The 22,513-nt window shown below is 51.0% G+C and overlaps 3 protein-coding genes across 18 annotated transcripts in view; 2 read left to right on the forward strand and 1 right to left on the reverse strand.

The window, feature by feature from the left end:
- The window catches only part of Wdr48 (WD repeat domain 48), a 51,604-nt gene extending 49,599 nt beyond the window's left edge, over nucleotides 1-2,005 (forward strand). For all 6 annotated transcript variants that reach the window (XM_020178460.2, XM_074060187.1, XM_074060188.1 and 3 more), the window contains one exon: nucleotides 19-2,005. In XM_020178460.2, coding sequence (XP_020034049.1) covers nucleotides 19-114 — 96 coding nt within the window. In that variant the 3' untranslated portion in view covers nucleotides 115-2,005. The remainder of the gene's footprint in view (nucleotides 1-18) is intronic.
- Gorasp1 (golgi reassembly stacking protein 1) lies at nucleotides 2,001-11,914 on the reverse strand. 5 transcript variants are annotated; one of them, XM_020178462.2, is made up of 9 exons: nucleotides 11,785-11,914; nucleotides 8,195-8,275; nucleotides 7,570-7,773; nucleotides 6,134-6,220; nucleotides 5,854-5,984; nucleotides 5,394-5,607; nucleotides 4,654-4,804; nucleotides 4,109-4,246; nucleotides 2,001-3,909 (listed from the first exon to the last, which is right to left on the reverse strand). In XM_020178462.2, the coding sequence occupies exons 1-9, from the start codon at nucleotides 11,845-11,847 to the stop codon at nucleotides 3,653-3,655; spliced, it is 1,326 nt and encodes a 441-aa protein (XP_020034051.2). In that variant the 5' UTR covers nucleotides 11,848-11,914; the 3' UTR covers nucleotides 2,001-3,652. The 5 variants fall into 5 exon arrangements, with proteins under 5 accessions (XP_020034051.2, XP_073916298.1, XP_073916295.1 ...); XM_074060197.1 differs by lacking the exon at nucleotides 11,785-11,914 and adding an exon at nucleotides 11,345-11,479; XM_074060194.1 differs by lacking the exon at nucleotides 11,785-11,914 and adding an exon at nucleotides 11,142-11,322.
- A 1-nt stretch (nucleotide 11,915) lies between these two features.
- Nucleotides 11,916-22,513, forward strand: part of Ttc21a (tetratricopeptide repeat domain 21A) — a 33,020-nt gene continuing 22,422 nt past the window's right edge. The window contains exons 1-7 of one of the 7 annotated variants that reach the window (XM_074060181.1): nucleotides 11,916-12,156; nucleotides 13,465-13,594; nucleotides 14,346-14,456; nucleotides 15,118-15,263; nucleotides 16,490-16,612; nucleotides 18,167-18,324; nucleotides 22,120-22,204. In XM_074060181.1, the coding sequence (XP_073916282.1) occupies nucleotides 12,130-12,156; nucleotides 13,465-13,594; nucleotides 14,346-14,456; nucleotides 15,118-15,263; nucleotides 16,490-16,612; nucleotides 18,167-18,324; nucleotides 22,120-22,204 (780 nt within the window). In that variant the 5' untranslated portion in view covers nucleotides 11,916-12,129. Of the gene's footprint in view, nucleotides 12,157-13,464; nucleotides 13,595-14,345; nucleotides 14,457-15,117; nucleotides 15,285-16,489; nucleotides 16,613-18,166; nucleotides 18,325-22,119; nucleotides 22,205-22,513 lie in introns of all 7 variants that reach the window. The other 6 variants (XM_074060180.1, XM_074060179.1, XM_074060182.1 and 3 more) reach the window with 6 other exon arrangements.

A 22,513-nucleotide genomic window follows, 5' to 3' on the forward strand; every position in this document is an offset into this window, starting at 1 on the left:
ACATTTTTGGCTATTCAGGTTTTGGATCCAAATATGGACCTTCGAACAGTGAAACACTTCATATGGAAGAGTGGTGGAGACCTCACCCTCCATTACCGTCAAAAGTCCACGTGAAGGGTGGGCTAAAGCTCCTGGGTATTCATCTACTACCTTCCTCTATGGCCCCAAGAGTAGTCCTAGGAAGCCCACTGAGCCCCAACGGGAGCAAGACTTCTAACGGCAGATTTGGTATGGACCGAGATTATCTTTCAATTGAAGTGACTAATTGAGATGTAATATAGAAACCAGTCTCCATGTGTAGATTAAGCTGCCCCTAGGGAAGCTGAGTGCAAAAGCAGAAGAGCCCCAGGCAGACTCTGTCTTGCCAGATGTACAGAGAACTGATAACAGGCCAGTGCAGACTTCACTTCCTCCTTTCTTTCAAGGGACCTTGCCTTTGTCTGTTAGCACTTGTTAGAGAATACTGGTCAGGCCACACTGTCACTATGTTTCAATTTCAAACCCATAAGCTCTAGCTTTTCTAAGAGTACATTCCATTCAGGTAGTCCTATGAAGGCTTTTTCCAAGTTTGTCATTAAAAAAAAATCAAAATGTTTTCACCATTTAAGACAGTTATTTTTAATGAGAATTTGCTGTTACACAATTCAAGAGCCAGCCCATTCATTTCACAAGAAATTACTAATGTTGGGCTTGTTTTTTAATATTGCATCTCAGATGTGTTCTGGTAGGAGGATCTGCTGAAATTCGACAGCACTCGGACTTCTGGGCTGAGTTTACTCAGCAGTGCACACTCAGCAGTGCCATACTCCATAATGCCCTGGCTGTGCAGCCCCGGGGAGGTGCAGTTGTTCACTTCTTCCTCCACCATTTTATTCACAGGCAAAGCCAGCTGAGCCCCCAGCTGCTGTGTAACACCATCAAAACTTAAGACCATGATGAAATTTCAATTCCATTCAAGTGCTACCTAAAATGTATGGTTTTAGAGTAAAGGGACATCATAGTGAGTTAATTTGGTATTCGTATCTTGAAAGTATGCATACTTGTTTTTCCAAAGTTTTATATGCAGATTTTTGTTGTACCTGTGTTCAGATCTTCTTTTCACTATTCTTTCTAACAGTCTAAAGCTTTCATAGAATCATTTGATCTTGTACAGAAGGTAACTTATTAGGGATAAGCACTTCCAACTTTTGGCAGAAAATACTTTGGATTCTTCCCAAGGTCATTGTATTCAGAATAGATCATCAGTACTCCCCTACACACACATAAAACTACGTAAGACAAGCCTCCTTGTACAAAGCCAGAAGCACAAGTGCCTTCAGAGGGCAGTTGATTCCAGTCTAGTTGCCTCCCCAGCTTGTGTGTGGCCTATCCCTGTATACAAGGACTGGGGAGGGGTCTTTTTCTTTTCTGTATCTTTCTAGGTTCAGCTGGGGGCAGCTGATGGGCCCAGGTCCCTACCTTACAATTTGAGATATTCTGATCCACACAACTGCAGACAGGGTTCCCTCACTGCTGGCTAGCTGACTGGAAAGTGGACAAGTCATTGCCCCCTGAACCTTGAAGAAGTCAGCAAAGATGTAGCCACATTTCCAAGGAGCTGAAATGGTCTTACTCCCTTCCTCAAAGAGCAGCAGCTTCTTTTTTTTTTTTTTTAAAGTCCTTTCTGTCTGTTGGATACAACAGTGTACCTTTGGTGCGCATTTTTTAGCAATAGGTGTGCATAGCAAAAAAGGAAAAAAAAAATTTACCAGACCTCAGTTGTGTTTGCATGAGGGGCCCTTTGAGCTAAAGGAGTAGTTTTGCTGGGTCATTTGTCCCGTGTGCTGAGCCATGGGTGGCTGTGCTTTCTTCCTGTCATAGATCTGACCCCCAGCATGGTTGTACTTTTCTCCCCTCCAGTCAAATCAATACAGTTCCCAGAAAATTTGGCAGTGTGCAATGCCAAAAGGGTAAAAATCTGTATTTCAGTTGTGTAGAATAAAGGCTTTAGTTAAAATATCTCAAAGTGTAGCACACATTTATTTTTTTCACTTACCATTTTCCTTCAGACTAGAGAGAAACCCTTGGTTTCATGTTCACCCTGTAAACAATCAGTGTCAATACTTGTTTTATCTCCCAGTTTATAGAGGGGAAAATACAAGTAAATGTATTCGGGGGCGGGCAGAAGCTTCCACTGAGGCAAGTGTGGGTCACACTGCCAGGTTGCAGAGCTAAGGAAAGTGGGCCCAGACCAGTCCTGTCTGTGGCAATGCTGTTCTACTTCCCATGCGATCCTGCAAACTAACTGTGGGCTTCTAGACAGTCCAGGACACAGTGTACTGCCGTTCTGCAGACCTCCCATGTGCTCTGGTAGGCTTGACAAGGACTGGCTTTTAAAGTAGTCACAGTGCTTAAAACTTAGTGCTTGCTAATTTGGGGCCCTTTTACCCACCCCACCAACAGATAGTCCTTGCTCCGCAGGCCTCACAGAGCTTATGAGTTCCTTATGCATAACTTACAAATTGTGCTGTTGACAGTGAAACTGTAAACTAGGAGGAGGCTAGAAGGCCAGAGGCAGCTTTCATGATAATCAGCAAGGAAATAATTAGTGCAAGAATAATTAGGGACTTCAGTCAAAACAGTAAAGGACTTCATTTGATTGGGGGCCTTCCCCTTGTGTGGAAACTGAGCAGAGAAGACCTAATGCAGTCTTATCCCCTAAAGGCACCTGAGCTGGGGGAATAGCTTCCCCCATACTGCAGAAATAGAAGGCCTTTACCCACTCTTGTCTGAGCCCCTAATTTATTCTTGGGGCAGGGGGAGGCTCTAGGTGAAGAGTCCTAGTCAGGTAGACTAGTACTGAGAATGGTGAACTTAAATTTGCACCTTTTGTTCACCATTACGGTTGGCTAGGTACCTCATATATTCAGAGATTATTGTATAAGTTTGGGAACTGACAAGAATCACCATTGGGGATAGTAGGCCTGGTGTGTAGGCCACAGGAAAGAAACATCATGGTGCAAGCACAGGTGGGCCTCTAATGTCCCCAGGAGAGGTGGGCAAGTAAACTGCCTCTTCTCCAGCAGTGACTGGCATGTCAGGCAACCTGAGTCAACTGCTGCATTATAGTGTAAAGACAAGGGCACATGATGAAGGAGTCAGTGACTGGGACTGGAGCAGTGGAGGGGCAGATGGGGCTGGCTGAGCTGTGCAGGAAGGATCAAGGCAAGCCCTACAAAGTGATCAACCCAACACTCGACATCAGCTCGTTCCTCTCTCACTCCATCTTCACACTGGAACATGACCAGACTACTGCATCCACAGCAGGCCCTGGTCCTCCTGAGGATGCATGGCCAAAAGATGTCCTCCCCACAAGGCTATAGCCACCTCTCACTGCCCACTGAGACTTCACATCCCAACAACACAGCAAAGATTCTTTCCTACCTCTTAACATTTAAGCTGGGGTGCTGCTCCTAGCCCTCTACCACCCCAGAAGGACTTGTTTGAAACCCTCTAACCCAGAACTATCAGGCAGAGTAAATGCTTGGATGGTCATTTCCTGGAGTCCATTTCTCAGCAGACGCCAGGGCCACTCGCAAGCAGTAGTCCCTGCATGCTACTGGAAGCTGTGTGCTTGTGCTGTTTTCCAACATCTAGACCTCATGAGATCTTGTCACAGCCCAGAGTGCAATTCTGGGGTAGAGTTCTCGGCTTGGCTGGCTGGCCCCTCAACAGCTGGGCTCCTTGTGCTTTCCAGCTCCTCCTCTGCCTGAGCTTCCAGTAGCTCAGCAGACAGCCCATCTTCTGGTGAGGCTGCAGAGGTCAGGCTGTCAGGAAGAGTCAGCTGAGGCAGGTGGTCCAGCTGGGCCTGAGCACCTGGGCTATCTGGGAAGGAGACCTCAAACTCCGACCCAGACCATGTGGCCTCACCTGAAACATAAGGGCAGGACTGAGAAGGCCTGCAAAACCCAACTGGGACCATGTACAGAGGCCTGTCTGCCCACCCCCCCGCCCCAGGCTTTGATGGGGATAGGAGATCAAGTGTTGAAAATATGGCCAATCTCTAACTCAGCTGAAATTGAGGCCCACCTTCCCAACAACCTGGGATCCCTCAGAAGCGGCCACTCACCACCCCGCTCATGAGAACTGCTGCTGGAACCAACATCCTCTGGCCCTGAGGCTATAACAGCTGTGGGAGGGGGCAGGCTAGGCCACACACTGGCATTGCTGCTGTCCAGGAGGGAAATGCCTGACACATCCAGGAAGCCTGAAGAGGGGCACACAGTTCTTTACCAACACAAAACCCTGACTGCTGGAAAGCCAGGACCCTGGGCTCACCCTGCCCTGTTTCTGAGACATCCATCTGGCCAGCCTATGAGGCCATAATCTCACCCAACCCCATGGAGGTTCCCACTGCTGCTTCTGGCATCACCAGGGAGTACAGTAGCAGTACACCAAGAGGCTGCTGTGTCCCCAGTTTTGTAGGACCTGGAACAGGCCACATCTCGCCTCTGAATTAGACACCCCATCTGTTCACTGGATTCGCGTGGTATACAGCTGTCTTGGTGCACATGAGACAGGAGGGGTCAGCATGTCTGGGGAAACTTCTGGCACTGCTGTGAAAGCTCAACCCTGAGCCTGGGGGCCCACTTCAGCACCAGGAGCTACAGGTACCTGGGTCCATGACTCGCTGCACTGGAGGTGGAGGCTGAAGCGGAATCTCCGTGGAACATGGAAGTTCCCCAAGGTCTGGAGCACTATGGCTGGGACTCCCAGACCCAGGGAGCTGTCCCTCTATGAAGGAACCAGGCACCTGTAGCAGGGCCTAGAGGTGCAGGAAAGAAGGAACAGGGAAGGGGTCATCAAGACAGTGCTTTGAGGGATCCAGAATAGATACCCAGTGGATTTCATAGTCCCAGCTAACCTGTGGGCTGTGTTCTTCCAGTCTTAGTGATGTGCCCTTTCCTCTACAAGGCTTGGCCTGGCCTCCCCTGCCTGCAGTGTACACACCAAGGGAGCACACTGCCCCACCCTTGAGGTGTTCTCCCAGGTGCCCAGCAGCTCCCAGGTGTAACAGATAAACCGGCCCTGGCTCAGCTTCTCCATAGACTCACTTAGGCACAGAGCAAGGCTCTCCTGATCTCTTAAGTCTCAGTTTCCTGTTCCTGAAATGAAGTAATCAGTGTCTCCACCCTTACCTCTAGACCCAAGGGGCAGGAAGGACAGTGCCCATCAGCTCCCACTGGGTTCCAGAAGCAGATCAGCCTCTCAAAAGGCACAAGGACCTCACAGGCAGGTCCCTTGTGAAGTCTCGGTGACTCCCTAAAGATGGACTTAAGCCATTTCCCAGCTGGCAGGCCCCACTGCCCACAAAGCTCCCCTCTTCCCTTGGCTAACATGTGCTGCCCACAAACCTCCATGTAGTCACTTTGCCTAGAACTCATCTCCAGGCCAGGAGAATCCTGGGGGGTGGGCCGAGGTGGTGAGGCATCAGGTAGTGGGCTATCAGGTGGTAAGGCATCAAGTGGTGAGGTGCCAGGTGGCAGGGCACCAGGTAGCTTCTTACGGTGGCTGTGGGGCTGGGTTGGGATCCGGTGGAGATACCCATAGCCAACACCACACCCCAGACTGCCAAAAGCCAAAAACACTTAATTCAGGGGGCAGTCCACAGCCACAGCCCTCCCTACCTGAACCTATCCCCCACCCCAAACCCAGCAATAACAGGCAAGGAAGGGCACTCCTGGACCAGAGGCCAGCTCAGAGTTCCTGGGAAACTCTCAGGGCCCAGCTGTTTCCTCCAGGGACTTCTGGAGAACCAAGGTCACTCGCAGGCCCACCCACCTAGCCCTGTGGCCCTCGGGCTCTAGGCAGTACCTGCCCTCTCCACCCCAGGCTGCGTTAGGAGTTACTGTCACCTCCCGGCAGGAGTCAGACTCGGAGTTATACACCATCAGCTTCAAGGGCTTCCCTTCGTGGGACTCGATGAGTGAAAAGAAGTCTTCAGACTATGAGAAACACACAGCCCCTGAGGCCTGAGCCCAGCACTGGACTGGATGCCTTGACACGAGATACTTTTCACGAATGGTTAATGGACACTACCCATCTCTCCACACCCTGGCCTGGGCCTTGGAGGGGCAAGCCACTGGTTCCTCACCTCCTGGAGGATCTGGTCTGAACCGACCACGTAGTCTGTATAGGGGCACAGGCCGGCAAGGGCAGCAGGGGAAGATGGTTCCACATCCTGAAGAAGAATGGCAAACTCAGCCTTGCTATTGAGGGGAGAAAAGGTAGGGGAGCTGCCTCTCCAGCTAGTGTTAGGACACTTGCCCTGTGTTCCCCAAACAGGGCTTCAAGCTCAGACTCCCTCATGTTCCCCTCTGCCATCCTGACCCACCCCAACTGCTAGCTTTGTGACTTTTGCAAGCAAATTACTGAACCTCTCAGCATCAGTTTCCACACAATTAAAAGGTTTCACAGGGTTACTGAGAAATGCATGAAGCCAGTTATTGGTCACACCTGTAATCTCAGCTGTGTGGGAGGCATGGGTAGGATCATGGTCCAAGGCCAGCCTGAGGTAAAACACAAGACCCTATCCAAAAAATAACTAAAACCAAAGAGGGTTGGAGGGCATTGGCTCAAGTGGTAGAGGGCTTGACTAGCCTGTGTGAGGCCCTGAGTTCAAACCTCAAGGCCACCAAAAAATAGAAAACCACACCTTGGCCACAGTCAGTGCCCAACTATGTTGCTGCTTCTGCTGCAGGCAGACATGTGCCTGGAGACCCCTGGGTAGGGGCTAGAGGTCAGGGCAGTGAGCAAAACACAAAACTAGGTTATAGCTGGGCACAGGTGGCTCATGCCTATAATCCTAGCTACTTGGGAGGCAGAAATTGGAGGATCATAGTTTGGGGCCAGCCCCGGCAAACAGTTTGAAAGCCTCCATCTCCAAAATACCTAGAGCAAAATGGGCTGGAGATGTAGCTCAAGTGGTAGAACATGTACCTTGCAAGTGCAAAGCCCTGAGTTCAAATCCAGTCCCACAAAAAAAAATTTTTTAACTAGGTTATAAGGACTGAGAAACTGAAAGAGAGCTGTACCATCAGCCCTCTTTACCCTGGGCAAACCTTTGCAGGCAGGCTGCCAAGGCCTCCTCCCAGTCATCAGCAGTAGGAGGCCAGGGCACAAAGCAGCATTTCCAGCTCAAGGCACTCTGCTTCCACCAAGCCAAAGGCCCTAGTGTTTGAGGACCTAGACACCATCAATGCACACAGGTGCCAGCTGTATAGGCATCTGTGAATAGACACCTCTACGGTAGCTCAGTCATCACTGAGGTTCACTTATGTGTCTGTTACAGCTCGATCTCGAGAGATAAGTGCAAGCACCATTCTAGTATATGCTATCCCTACCTTTCAAAATAACCAAAGTATAGAAACTAGGGTGCCCAAATAACATGGCTAACAAAAAGCAGAAGACACTGTCCAAATGGTAATGAGATGCCCTCTCCGCACTGGCCTCTGCCCATCCTATTCCTGCATGCCCCACCCCCGCCCAGACCTGCCCAGGAAACTGGACCCACCTTCTCCCTGTACTCACCAGCACATGCCACACATGTTCACTGGCCCTTCGGAAACTGCAGAAACGCACACTGGCACCCAGCAGGCCCTGGCCACCCCACATGTTGCTGGGTACCACCTCCACCTCGCGCACCTTCATGGTCTTCATATTGAACACCTCCAGCTTCACAGGCTTCTCCACATTGGCCTTCAGAAGTGCCTTCAGTGTGTCATTCTCCTTGTTCTGCAAGGGCAGCTGGGCTGACTCCAAGGTCCCCTGACCCCCACCCCAGGCCAGGCCCTTAGACAGGATAGGGCCTGAGGTGGGGCAAGGGCCCTAGTGGTCAGCAGCTCAGCAGAGCTTGGTGTGGGGATGAGCTGAGGCAACAGCTAGGCCCAGATTCACAGGCTGGGCTGGACATGAGGCTGCTGTGACCCCTACCTCCCAGTACCTCAAGGGCTACCAAACCTTCCTCCCCCAGCCTGCCAGAAAACAAAGCAAGCAAAATGCTTCCAGGATCCAGGCAACCCAGTGCTGTCCCTTCACCAGAGCTCTCTTGCCCCAGGGGGCAGGCCCCTTAGGCCTTGTGACCACCAGGAAGAAAAGGGAGGCAGGGGTAGGTGCACAGACAAAAGCAAAGTAGAGATAGGACAGACAGCCTTACCAGCCTCGAGTGCCCAATGGTGATGATGAAGTCAAAGTAGGGCTCCAGGCCCGCCTGCTGGGCTGGGGAGTTCTCCTGCACCTAACCACAGCAGAGGTCTGTCACTACACCAACCCCAGAACCCCAGGCTCCTCAGGAGGCCCTGCCCTCAGTTCTGGCACCCGTGGGCACTCCCTGTTCCCTCCAGAGGCATGACCTGCTCTGGGCATTGTCAAGGCTCGCTCCTCCCTCTCACTACCATCCTAGGCACAAGTTTTCCTCTCAGAAAATGCTGCTTCTCCTCATCACGATCCCCAGAGGCTCCAGGGATGCCTCACAGCCCAGATGGCCTTGGGACAAATGTGGAGATACCTGTGGTAAGGCCACCCTGGGCCAGTGGGGAAGCTGCAAGGGAGTACCAGAAAAGTTTAGACACGGACACGGGGAGCCCCAGCATACAGGAGAGAGGCAACTAGGGCAATGTTCAGCAAGAGGGAGTGGGAAAGACAGACTGGGCCAGATCATGGAGGGCCCCAGGCCCTGTGTGGCTAACCCAGGCTCAGTCAGCAGGCCATGAGAGCTACTGAAGCATGATGGAGGTGGTGAGCAAACCTCAAGGGCAGAATAGCCGGAGAAGCCTCCCTAATGGCTCAGTTGAGCCTGTAGCCTCTCAGTCCAGCCTCCTGCAAGGTACCTCCTCCAGGGCTATTCCCAGCCCCAGGGTACTCCCTGACCTTCCCTGAACTCCCAGCTCACTGCTGTCTCCAAAGTACTACCAGGACTGGCACACTGTGGCAGAAAGCTATCTCAAAGGCCTCACTGACAAAGCCTAGGTCAACAATGTGGCCTTTGTCCCCAGCTCCTAAACCCTGAAGATTGTGGAAATCTTTGGCTGTGGACACCTGCTGACCTCTTGGGTTAGGCATCAGCAGGCCCCAGGTGACCTCAGATTCTCCATGCCTGGATTCCCCAGGCAGCAAGAGAGCTCCTGGAACGCCTGCCAAGAATGGATGAAGGCCGCTTTGCTCCAGGCATTAGGACTCCCTCCGGGGGCTTCTCCAACAGAGCCCCTCCCTGCTTGCCACATCCAGAAGCTGCCATGGAGAACCAGCAACTACTTGCAGCCCCAACTGCCTCAGCATACAGGGCAAGCTACTCCCAGGCCCTGCTTCAAGGGAGCTCTGAGCCCTGCCCTCTGCCCCTCTGAGGACTTTTGAAGACCACAGGACAGGACTACCTTGGGGTGGGGTACTTCTTCCAAAGCAGGGCCATTTTCAAGCCACTCCATCTCCCTTACATAAGGCCACAGCTTCCCAGCTGGTTCGACCCTCCGGAGCCCTATGTCATCTACCCCATCATAAACAAGGCCCCAAGGCTCAAGCCCCCAGGCCTCCAAGTACCTCCACCCAGTCTGCTCTCCAGCCCTGCTCTGCCATTCTATATTCCACCCCCTTCACTCTGCTCATGAGGGTTCCACAGCAGAAATGTTCTATGCTGCTGCCAACTGCACCCTCTTCCTGCAAAACCCACTGCCCTCCATTCTATAGTCCAATATGTGGGGCTTTTCCAAACACCCCAACCTGTAGTTTTTCCAATCAGGGAACTGAACAACTTAACTTAATGGCATTGAACTCAGGGCTTCATGTTTGCAAAGTAGTGCTCTACCACTTGAGCTACCTCTAGTCTATTCTGCTCAGTTAAGTTTGGAGATGAGAGCTCAAGATATATTTGCTCAGACTGGCCTCTAACCTTGATCCTCCCAAATAGCTAGTATTACAGGTATGAACCACGAGTGCCTGGCCAGTTAGCCCTCTTACTAACCCAATTTAACAGGTGAGAAAAGGGATTCCGCAATTTACTAATCTGACCACAGGAAATCCAACTGAGTCCTCTTCTAACCACCTCCCTATAACAGCCATTTTCTAAAGGCAAGAATGTTTCCTGTGTGCATGGTGCACAGTGGAACGCTGGGATTCAATCCAGCTCATTTGCTCTTCAGCTTTTAAAAATGTAAACATCATGTCAGTCCTCACCTCTGAGTAACATTTTAAATCTTCAGGATGACATGCAAGGACTTCTACAATCTGGCCTCATCCTCTGCATTCTCTTCCTGACACCAGCCACACACCCCCAGGACACAGCCGGTACCTCCTTGGGTATTTCCTCAGAGGCCAGCAGGACCCTCCTCAGGCCTCTTGCACCCTCTGCACACAAGGCCTTCTGCAGCCTGCTCTTCCCTCCTATGTCTGTACTGTTGGCTCCTTCCTTGCTGCCCAGGCATCTGCTTAATGTTCTTTGATCAATGTTTTGCCTGACCACTCTGTCCAAAACAGCACCAAGTCATCCATCACTCTTTCTCCCATAACTTATTTAATTATTCTCACTAGCGATTATTACCACCTACCATGTATTTCTTAATGGTCTTCCTTCTCTCCAAGCTGACATCCATATGTAAGCGCCATGATAACAGGGACGATGCCTATTCTGTTTCCTGATGCCCAGAACTGCCTGCCACAGTGTGTGCTCAAAAATATATTTGTATGAGGATGACCCCTGATCCTGTGGCCTCATCAACCTGTCCCTCTCCATCAGGCCCCTCCTGTCTTCACTCCCACAGCCTCCCTGCCTGAATTGCTTTGCCTTCCATCAAACCTGGCTGGGTGCATTCCACAGTCCGTGAGGAAGCCCACATCAAGCACAAATCCTGTCACCTCCAAAGTCACCCTGGCCTTGCTACGACACCCCTTGTAGCCCTCTCATGTGGTAGAGCTGGTAAGGGAGCCTCCCTTAAAACCAGAGACCACTCCCAGCCAGGAACCTAAAAGGCAATCTGGCTGGTACTCCACGCATCTCTGCATGCATCAGCTTTTTACAAGGGAATGGTGGGGAGGAGGGCTGTTCCCCATTGCGCTTGAGTATCACAGCCCCAGTCCCAAGTCCCCATCTGGTTGCAGGCTTCTCTCCTCACCTTCACAGCCAGACTCGGACCCACACTCCGTCTCCATTTACCCGCAACCTGCTCGTCCACACCTCCCTGAAGACGGCACCTAAAGGCCATTCCCGCCCCCATTTCGCCAGTCTCCGCGCGGTGTCACCCTGGAGACCCTCCCCTAGCGCTCCTGGCTTCCGGCTCCCCACTTCCCTGACAGTCTTCCGCTGCAGACTTCCGACCTCTCAACAGGCGGGATCGGCGCCCACGGACACCCCCGATCCCGGGACTGCAGCATCCGCTGCGGGGACCACCCGCTCCTCGGCGCTGCCGGCTGTCCCCAGGCCAGGAGGCGCGCGGGAGACGCGAGCGATCACCAGCGTCTGCACGTGCACAAGTGCGTCCCCACTGGAGCTGCGCGTTCTTCACCCGGAAAGAACGCTATTCGGGGACGCGCCACCAGGAAACGCTTCGCTTCCTGCCCAGCTGGCACTCGGGACGGCGCGGGGTCCGAAGCCCCTTAGGTTAGGTTCGGAGGGCACCAGGCAGAGTGCACCGCCCGCCAAATGGACGGCCACACTCAGGCCGGGACCCCCGCCGCCGGCGGCCGGCGACCGTACGCCGGGACGTGTCGCTGCGGACCCGCCACCAAGGTTTCCGGCGCCGCCGCAGGCCGACTCACCCCGTGCAGGTGGAAACCCTCGGCGCCGCCCGCAGGCTGCTCGGCGCTGGCGCCCAGGCCCATGACGACGGCTCCGCTCGGTACTGCGGCTCCGACCCGGCAGGCAGCCCCGGCGCCTTGCAAACTCGCCCGCTCGGCGCTCGGCTGCCCGAGCCTGGTCACGTGGGTGCTGAGCCACGCCCGCTCCCGTCGTCTCCGCCCTTAGCAACCCTCGGGCCGCCTGGTTTCCAAGGACGCGCGCACCTCCCACTTCCGCCCGCGAGACGCTTGGCCAGGACCCAGTCCCCGGAATCCTGCTCCGCACCGCCTTACTAGAGCCCGACACAGAGTCGCGAGCGGCCGGACATGAGCAGCAATGACTCCTCCCTCCTGGTGCGTGGCGGCCTCTCCCTTCCGGACACTGCCCCCGGCCCGGTGATCCCCGCCCTGCTGCTCTCAGGCCACCTCTCTGCCTGCCCTTCTCTGTCCCTAAGCCGCCTGAGGAGGCCCTGCCCTTTTTTGTCTCATGCTCCCTGGCGAGTGCATCACTTCTGATACTCTCTGTGCAACCTGAGCCCCAAACTGGCACCCCCCCAAATCCGCTCCTGTCCCCTGAGCTCCTGCAAACCAGATCAGATCATCCTGTGTCCATCCTTTTGTCATCATCTCCTCGGCTTAACCCCTACCCCACTGCGCCTGCGCCTCTTCTGTGACCGCGCACTCAGTAGATGTCGCCATTCTGGCCTTAATTCATCTTCCCTATACCCATCTCCTAATCCTATCAACAAGAAATGTCAGCTCCTAAATGTCTCCAGGGGTCACCCACTTCTTTTAACCGCCTAGCCCAGAGCCATCATCTCTCCCCTAGACACTTGCAACAGCTTCCCTCGTGCCTGGTTTCCCTGCCTCAGCGCTCTTCACCAGCAGTACCCCCTGAAATCACGCACAACCACCACACACCACATCTGAACACATCCCTCCCCAGCTTAAAACCATTCCAACTGGATGATGTCTGGGCTCTCTCATATGACCCACAGGCTTTTACAACCCAACCACAACTAGCCCCATCCCTAACACCCACAAACCTTAGGGGAAGTGAGACTTAGCTGGGAAATCTCAGTCCTACCATTCCTTGACCTTTGTCAAGCCACAGTCCCCATGGACTCAAGATTCCTTAACTGAAAGGTATGGAGAGGATCATATATAAGATAATGGATGGAATCCCTAATAGTCCCTAACAATAACTTTAACTACTGGTATAATTTTCCTTATTGTTGGTTCTCCTCCTCTTTATTCCCCTCCTAAGACAAAGCCTGAGTTGACAGCACAATGTTTGGGGGGGAGGAGGGCAGTACTGGGGTTTGAACTCAGGGCCTCACACTTGCTAGGCAGGTGCTCTACCACCTGAGCCACTCCACAAGCCCCAAAGCCTAAGTTTTATTTCACATCATATTTGAACCAGAATCTAATGGTAATCCTCAAGCAAACACCTGTAAACTCCTTCCTGGGGAAACTCCATGAAGCTACTCCCAGGGCTGCTAAAGACTGGACAACTGGATGAGGCCTGAATGTTCCCTCTTTATCTTCCCTTCACAGAACTTGGGAGGGAGGGTGGGCAGACAGCAGGTCTTATGTCATCCAGGTCAGATCAGAGCTAGAGAAGGGACTGGAGCTATTCCAATTATGTCTTCCTCCACACAGGCTGGGATCATTTACTATAGCCAGGAAAAGTACTTCCACCATGTGCAGCAGGCTGCAGCTGTGGGCCTGGAGAAATTCAGCAATGACCCTGTGTTGCAGTTCTTCAAAGCCTATGGAGTCCTCAGGGAAGGTAAGGACTTGGCAGCATGGCAGTCCAACCCTGGTAGTAGGCCAGCCCTAATAGTCTGGCTGGACCTGGATGCCTACTTAGATCCTAGCAATCTTCCCATGGAAACAGATTTACATTGACTGTAGATTCCAAGGTTAATTCATAAAAGCCTGTGTAATCCTTATTTAGTTGGCTTTTGAGACCTCAGAGAGTTGATTATCCCTGCTTTGCACCTCAGTTTCCCTATCTGTAAAATGTGTGATTGGAAAGATGACTGCATGACTGTTGAACTAAATCCCAGCTTGGAAGCTGAGAGCTGGCTCTGCAGGAAAGGAGGAAATTGGAGGTGTGGTCCCAGGCACGTATGATACAGGTGCCAGAGGAGTGGGGCCCCTGCAGAGCTGACTCACTGATATTCCAAAGGTGTCCTGGGCTGAGGGCTGGCTGAGCTGCCATGGCCAGTGTCGGGGACACAAATGCCAGCCTGAGGTCCCTCTTCAGAACTGACCCCAGCCAACCATCCCAGCCTTGCAAGTATTGCTGAAAGTACTTGCAGGCACCCCTTTCAGCTCCAAGACCTGTAGCCCTGGCAGCCATGTCCATTGTGTCAGCAGCATTTTCAGAGAGCTTCAATACCTGGTTTTTCAGTCCAGTTAGTCCTCAGATTCTGGATGAAGGCAGGTGGTATCAAGCTGTGAGTCAGCCCTTAGAGGTCCCATGTGACCAATGGTCTCCTGCCCCAGACCTGGAGCCTGATGCACTGTCTTTGCAGAGCATATCCAGGATGCCATCAGCGACCTGGAGAGCATCCAGAATCACCCAGACATGTCCCTGTGCTCCGTCATGGCTCTTATCTATGCTCATAAATGCTGTGAAACCATCGGTGAGTATAGCCATGTTCAGCTGGGCCTGTTCCTGCAGGAGGAAAAGCCCATTCCAGAGACACAGCCTCTTAGAGCTGCCAGAGGACATATATGCATGAATGATTGCAGCTGTTGCTGACCAGTGAGCAGTGGCCCTCTTCCCTCCCCTGAGAGGCCTAGAGAAGACCCTGTGCCCTGGGCCCAGTGGACTGGAAGAGGTTCTCCCTCAAGACCCCAAGAGCTGGGGAATTACTTTGCTTTCCTTCATCATGTTCTTGTCAGAAAAATCCAGCCAATATAAACAAATCCTACCCTACTCACCATGTCTTTAGAGTCAGGGCAAAGTACCAGGAGAGATGAAAAGCTACCATCGCCCACCCAAAATGGGCTGTGGGGTGAACAAAGGATTCAGGTGCAGTCTGTCTGCTTGGCACATTGCTAGGAACAGAAAAAGAAGTAAATCTCAGGCAGCAAAGCAAGTCCAGTCCTGGGCAGCCCCTGTGGCATCCTAGGGAGAGGTGTTTCTGGTTTCCAGGCCCTGGGCTGGCCCATAGTCAGCTGCAAGTGTGAAGGGAGAGCCAAAATGTCCAGAGGTAGCTCCCTGGGCCCACAGTGGCCCCTGCAGAGCCAGGCAAACCTTGTCATCCTAACTTGGTCTCTTCTTTCCCTCTGGATTTACAGACCGAGAAGCGATTCAAGAGCTGGAGAGCAGCCTGAAGGAAATCCGCAAGACAGCTAACAAGACTGCCCTATACTATGCCAGCCTCTTCCTCTGGCTCACAGGCCACCATGACAAAGCCAAGGAGTACATTGACCACATGCTGAAGGTCTCTGGCAGCTCCAGAGAGGTACCCACCATGAGCAACAACCACAGAGCATGCCGTCCAAACGCATCACAGCAAGGCGGCCCATTACTCCCACAGGGGCCCTAGAATGGAGGGGGAGGCGGCACACCCAGGCAATGACAGGACCCTGGGACTCATGGGTATACCACCCAGGCTGTCTCACAATACATTGGCATTCGTCCACAGGGTCCTATCTCTAGGCAGGTTTCTGTGGCCTGCACTATTGTTTTGGAAAAATCTGGAATTAGAAATCCACATTTCCTGGTTCTCTTGGAAATCCCAATGGGCTGGCTGCACTGGGCCATCGCCTCACCAGAGGTCTGCTGGATGTGAATGGTAGTTCCACATGGCATGGGTGATATGTAGGACATCTGTGCTGATGTAGAATCTGAGGCCTCTGGCCAGGCCCTGCTTGCTCAGAAGGACTGACATCAGTTTTCAAGGCTGAAAATGTTGGTTCTTGGGGAAGGGAATAAAAAACTTATTCTTTATGTATAAAACACACATAAATATGCAGTATATAGTACACAAATACAGTGTATCTGCAATATTAATATTTCTTAGAGCAGGAAGGTTGTCTAAAAAGACTCCTTGGGAGAGAGAATGGAAAAAGAGAAACACAAGGTTGGGCCGTCCAGGGACGCTTCAGGGCAGGGGCCTCCAAGTACCTCCAGTGCTGCTTCCCAGTCCTGGCTCTCCCCATCCTCCAGGAGAGTTTGGGTGAAGGCTGGTGTGAGGAACCAGCAAGGTCCAGGAACTCAGAATGGCTGCTGCCCACCATGCAGAGCATGGCTCCAGGCTTCACATGCAGGGCCAGATCCTGGGTGACGCTAAGAAGTGGAGACACCAACAGGGACCCTGTCTGTGCCCCTATATTGCTCCTGGGCCCAGTGTAAAGTGGGCACGCAGGGGTGAGATGGGAGAGAACATCAGTAAGCAGTGATAGAAAGCAGTGGGGACACAGGGAGGAATACCACCTACAGAGGGTCCTCCCTGACTGGGCAGGAAAGACTAGTAGCTGATCAGGTAAGGGAGGAGAAGGTGCTGGCAGGGCATCTCTGGTAGTGGGGGACTTGGCAGAGAGGGAGCAGGCAGCCATAGGATCTGCACGTGCTTATGACCAGCAGAATGGTAAAGGGTGACATGAGCAGGGGAGGTTAAGGCTATGCAGGCCCAAACACTTCATCTTTCCTCTTGTTCTCATCCAGGCCTATGTACTCAAAGGCTGGGTGGACCTCACCTCGGATAAGCCCCATGCTGTGAAGAAATCCATCAAGTACCTGGAGCAAGGAGTTCAGGACACCAAAGATGTGCTGGGGCTGATGGGAAAGGTGGGCAGAGGGGAGGAGAGAAGGGGGGCGTATCCCTGACTGGGCCACTGGAGCCAGAGACCTGCTGAAGGCTGTACCTTCAGACTCCAGGTACTTCATCTGGTAAATGGGGAGCAAAGGCCCAGAGAGTGTTAGCAACCAGGCCAGGCTTATACAGCAGACCAGGGCCCACTTCTTCCTGCTTGGTGTGAGTCTTTGTCTCATTCTGCATTGGGTCTTCTCAGGGTCACTTTCCAGGGTCTGTCCTTCCTGGACTCCTTCAAGCTTTCTCCCTCTTTGCCTCTTTCTTGGTTTCATTCCCTGCCCTTTTTTCCACATCATTCTTTTAACTTCTCATTTCACTCTGTTATAGACACCCAGTACCATAAGAAAAGGGAAGACATATATTTTATATATTTTGTGCATTCTGATCTTAATTCAAATTAAGTTCCTTTTTTCTTTCGTGACCCTCTCTGACTCAATCTTTGAGAGAAAAACATCCTCTCATTCTCCTGTTCATGCATCTCCTTATAAAATGAATATATACATATTCCTTAAAAATCCAGAAGTCTGAAAGAGTCAAAAGATGAGTGAGGATGATGCTTAACATTACCACTCCACACAGCTCATGCTAACCCTGCTGTGCTGTGTCTCCCAGCTGCTTCTCTGGGTTGGTGTACAAGACCACAGAGTAATGGAGATTGTCCCAGGAGGCTTGTCAAGGAGAGAAACTGGGCTGTACGCAGTCACAGAAAGGGACTCAGCCAATTCCCTGGGGAACACTGAGCTAGGACCCCCTCTATGGCCAGACACAGGGTGAGGATTGCCCCGGGAAAGGGTATGGTCTGGGATGAGGCAGCTCTCTTAGCCATGGATGCCCCACTAAGAGCCATCACCACCGGCTCTCCTCATCCTGAAGTGGGAGGTCAAATGCAGCCTTGGTTATGGGGTGGGAAAAGTGTGGTTAGGTGCTGTAGTTTTAATCCTAGGGTTTTTCATTGCCTAGTTTCTTTTCCTTCTGGTAATATTCTTTAATAAGCAAATGCCATTTTTAACATGTACATAATACCAGTCGCCTATTGCATGGGCATAATACAATTTCCCACCCCGTCCCCTCCTGGTTTGGGAGTTGGGACTCTTACTTGTGCCCTTAGGAAGTGTGCAGGTTGAACCCATGTGTACACATGTCTTTCTTATTCAGAGTAATCCTTTCTTGTTTTAGTGAGAAGACTTGGGAGAAGGGGGGTTTGTTGTAGGTCTAAATTAAGTCAACCTTTCAGGATCCAATTTCAAGTCCATTAGAAACCTAACCCCCTGGTCCTCAGGGCACTTGTCATCACTCTCCCAGGAGAACCTGGTGGCTGTCTCTGCCTCACGAGGCCATGACACCAGCACAAGAGGCCTTCTCAGAAAAAAAAAAAAAAGTCTCCGGCCTTGCCGTTAAGCATCCACAGTTAATATTTGTGCCTAAGGACTCCCTGGCCCAGCTGTGAGGATCTGCCTTGCCCACCCTGCCTTGAGGGAGACATTGACACCTCCTCACTGATATAGGGTCTTCTCTCTGGCTTCCAATAGGCAAAGTACCTCATGACACAACAGAACTTCTCCGGGGCCCTGGAAGTGGTGAACCAGATCACTGTGACCTTGGGGAGCTTCCTGCCGGCCTTAATCTTAAAGATGCGGCTGTTCTTGGCTCGGCACGACTGGGAGCAGACGATTGAAACAGCATACAGGTGAGGGGCCAGGCCCACTCGCCCAGCTTTCCAAGCCAAGGGTGCTGATAGGTTCCCATCTTCCAATATAAGGAGGTGGAGAGTAGGACAGGAAGGTCAATACCACCCATCAAGGAGGTTTGATAGTGATAGGAGCAGACTCGGGGGTAGAGGAGGGGAAGGACTGGGGTGAGCAAAGTAAATTCTCAGCAGTTGCAACATGAGGCCGGGCTGTGGCATAGGATGAAGAAAGCAAGAAACAGAGGCATAGCAGGGTGCTAGTGGCTCACACCTGTAGTCCTAGCTACTCAGGAGGCAGAGATCAGGAGGATCTTGGTTCAAAGCCAACCACGGGCAAATAGTTCTGGAGACCCCATTTCCGAAAAAGCCATTACAACAAAAAGGGCTGGTGGAGTGGCTCAAGCAGTAAGAGTGCCTGCCTAGCAAGTTCAAACCCCAGCACAGCAAAAAAAAAAAAAAAAAAAAAGAGAAGGAAGGAAGGAAGAAAACTCACACTCTGATGAACTTCAGGGGGTAGTGTAAGAATTTGCTTCACACAAATTCATGAGTTCCATAGATTTTTCTTCATTGGGGGCTGGGGGCTACCTTCAGTGGTACAGTGCTTGCCTAAAAGTGCAAGGTTCTGAGTTCAAACCCCAGTACTTCCAAAATAACCACACCAACTACATGGGGAAAGACCACTGGTGACTTTGACAGAAGAGTTTTGGTAGCCCGTGGGATACATAAGTCAAAAACAGGAGTTCAGAGGGTTGGCAGAATGGCTCAAGTGGTAGAGCACCTGCCTAGCAAGTGTGAGGCCGGGTTCAAACCCCAATACCACCAAGAAAAAAAAAAAAAACAGGAGTTCAGGAGTTAGCAGACTCAGGGCCTTGCACTTGCTAGGCAAGTGCTCTACCACTCGAGCCACACCGCCAGCTCTACAAATCTCTTGAAACTACCACTTTAACAATTTTTATTATAGTAATTCATAAACGTTTGATCATAATTTTCTTTCCTAACAAGAGTTAATGGCACATGAATTCATCACTATGACTTGTTCCTGAGTATGTGGTATTATACAGCACAGTTCTAGGGAAAAACCCACACAACAACCTGCAGAGTGACTCCAACTCCCCTGCTGGTAACTAGAATTTGAATTATAAAGAGGTCCTGGCAGGGCATAGGAAGCAACTCCACCTACCTAGCCACACGTGTAGCACCCATGTGACCCTCAGCTCCCCCTCCCTCACCATGTAGACCTGACCCATCCCTTGGCAAGCGCTTACTTTGGAGGCTTGGACTTGAGCCCACAGCTTACATGCAAGCCACCTGGCTAAAGGCCAGACTGTGGGTGGTGTGGCCTCTCTCGCTGTGCCCTGTGTGCCACATGCAGGGAGATGCATTTGGTGCCAGCAGGTTGAGTCTAGTGCCCTGTGCCTTCCCCTGGAAGCTTTCCAGAAAGTGTGTTTACTGAATTCTTTCACTGTTTTTTTCTTTAAAAAAAACCTCCACTCTATTAGGTATAAAACCTTTCTTCCCTAATATTATTTATTTTTCTTTCTCATTTTCTCATCAATATTAAAACAGTTTGTCTTACAGAGCATGGTGGCACATGCCTGAAGTCCCAGCATTCTGGAGGCAGAGGCAGGAGGATTACAAGTTCAAAGCCAGCCTGGACTACATAGCAAGACCCTGTCCCCTCTTTTTTTTTTTTTTTTGTGGCACTAGGCTTTGACCTCAGGGCCTACACCTTGAGCCACTCCACCAGCTCTTTTTTGTTAAAGTTTTTTTTGAGATAGGGTCTCTAGAACTATTTGCCCAGGCTGGCTTCAAAACGGATCCTTCTGATCTCTGCCTCCTGAGTAGCTAGTATTACAGGCGTGAGCCACCAGTGCCTGGCAAATTTGTCCCTTTTATTAGCCTTTTAAAATAACCAGCTTTGAGTTTTACAGATCCTCTCTATCGTATCATTGTTTTCTAATTTATTCTTTTCTGTTCTTAAATTTATTACTCCCAGCCAACTACTTCCTTCAGAATTACTCTGTTGCTACATTCTAACTCTTGAGTCAGACCTCCAGCTCATCTATTTTTGATCCTATTTTAGAACAGATAAGCATTAGGTCTAGTATTTGTGTGCTTCCTCTGTACAGTCTCCTATATACTTTTGTTTTTGGTGGGACCGGGGTTTGAAATCAGGGCTTTGTACTTGCAAAGCAGGTGCTCTACCGCTTGAGCCATCCCTCCAGTCCATTTTGTTCTGGTTATTTTGGAGATGGGGTCTTGTGAGCTATTTTATTGATTTATTTATTTTTGCGGTACTGGGGCTTGAACTCAAGGCCTACACCTTGAGCCACCCCACCAGCCCTTTTTTGTGAAGGGTTTTTTCACGATAGGGTCTTGCAGAACTGTTTGCCCAGGCTGAATAGCAATCCTCCTGTTCTCTGCCTCCTGAATAGCTAAGATTACAGGCTCAGCCACCAGCACCAGCACCTGGCTCTTTTTTTTTTTTTTCCTCCAGTGCTGGGGATCGAACTCAGGGCCTCATGCATGCTAGGCAATGCTCTACCACTCAGCCACATCCCCAGCCAAGCACTAGCTCTATGGATGTCCTTTGAGGTACCATTCAAAAAGGGTCCTCACATTTGAATTTGTAGTATTTTCAGTATCTTTGGCTTCTAGTTTTCTTTTTTGTTGTTGGTGGGTATTGTGTGTTTCCTTCTTTTTGGTTTTTGTTTGCTTGCTTTTTGAGATAGGGTCTCCCTAATGCAGCCCAACCTAGCAACCTAGCTGTGTAGCCCGGGCAGGCCCTGAACTGCCAGTCTTCCTGCCTTAGCCACCTTGAGTGCGTTTTCTAAGAATTTTCTAGTATCCATTCTGATCTTCTTTGGCCCATAAATTATTTAAAGGTGAGTCATTCTTTTCTTTTGCTACTTCTAAATGCATGAGGTTCACAATGCTTTCAGAATCACTAGCAATGGTTAGAACTCTTTGAAAGTTGGTTGCACCCTAATCATGTTGGAATTTTGTCTGTTAATTTGAGTAACACTCAAATAGAAGGTCATTCCCTGACCAGGCTGAAAAATACCAACTTTCTATAAAGAAACAGAATGTCAAAGTCCCTGTAGTAGAGACTGGATGTCTGGCTCAAGTAGTAGAGCACATGCCTAGCAAGCACAAAGCCCTGAGTTCAAACCCCAGTCCCACCAAAAAGCCAAAACAAAAGTCCCCAAAGTATGATCAGAAGACACGTCTTCACGATGATACATGAGCAAAACCAAGGCTCCCTTTCCGTCTTAGCCACGGGCTACCCTGGATGTGCCTTTCTGCCCCTGTAACATGAAAGTTGGGGGTCTGACTAGTTGGGGTCTGAATAAGTTTCTGTAATAAGACATGTCCCCTTTATAACATACAAGGTATTTCATGTCTCAGGTAAAAGTCTGGTTGGTGGTTCAAGACTGGGATGTTGTGACTCTGTTGGACTCCAGGCCCTTCTGTCTACACAGTCCACGTTCCAGACAGGAGGAAGAAAGAGTGAGAGGCACAGGAGCTGCCACAGCACAGTGGGATATCACACGCATCACTTTCTCTTATGTCCTATTAGCCAGAAGTTAGTCATATGGCCATGCCTAAGCAATGAAAGGAGTCTGGAAAGCCCAGTTTTTCTTCTGGGTAGCCACGTACCCGGCTGACTGGGGAGTTCTATTGTTAAAAGACGAAGGGAGAATGGGTACTAGAGGATGATCGGAAGTTGCCAGTTCACCGTCCTAGCTGGCCTGTCGATACTCTCAATTCACGTGGCTTCGCTTCTGATTTCAGAATCCTTGAAAAAGATGAAAACAATATTGATGCCTGCCAAATTCTAGCCATGCATGAGCTTGTGAGAGAAGGAAACGTGACCACGGTAAGTTGTCTTGAGACTCAGAAATCGAGCCTTGATAGAGACAAGGAGGAATCCATTATAGCCTGAGTTCCTGGCCCCATTCCAAGTGTTCACAGAGCCCCTGGATCTTCCTTCTCTCCATCCTACTCCCATACTTCCTGCCCAGGAGGCCTTCCCTTGGCCTAGCCCTTTGGCAATACAGCTCAAACAGCGGCAGCCTCTGGCAGTGATGTTGACACTGGCTCTGCCACCTGCCATCTGTGGGAACCCGAGGAGGAATGTCTACCTGGGAAAGCTTCAGCCACCTCATCTGTAAAACAGACATAATTC

This window comes from Castor canadensis, chromosome 17 (genome assembly GCF_047511655.1).
Source record: "Castor canadensis chromosome 17, mCasCan1.hap1v2, whole genome shotgun sequence".
Lineage (NCBI taxonomy): Eukaryota > Metazoa > Chordata > Mammalia > Rodentia > Castoridae > Castor > Castor canadensis.

What these genes read in the sequence shown, in the direction of transcription:
- Gorasp1 (XM_074060194.1), bottom strand. Translation starts at nt 11,243, where the DNA reads ATGGGGGCGGGAATGGCCTTTAGGTGCCGTCTTCAGGGAGGTGTGGAC. An exon ending in CCATTGGGCACTCGAGGCTG is followed by an intron (nt 7,774 to 8,194) that starts GTAAGGCTGTCT and finishes CTGCCCTTGCAG; the next exon opens with AACAAGGAGAATGACACACT. An exon ending in GCCTGGGGTGGAGAGGGCAG is followed by an intron (nt 5,608 to 5,853) that starts GTACTGCCTAGA and finishes GGCTTTTGGCAG; the next exon opens with TCTGGGGTGTGGTGTTGGCT.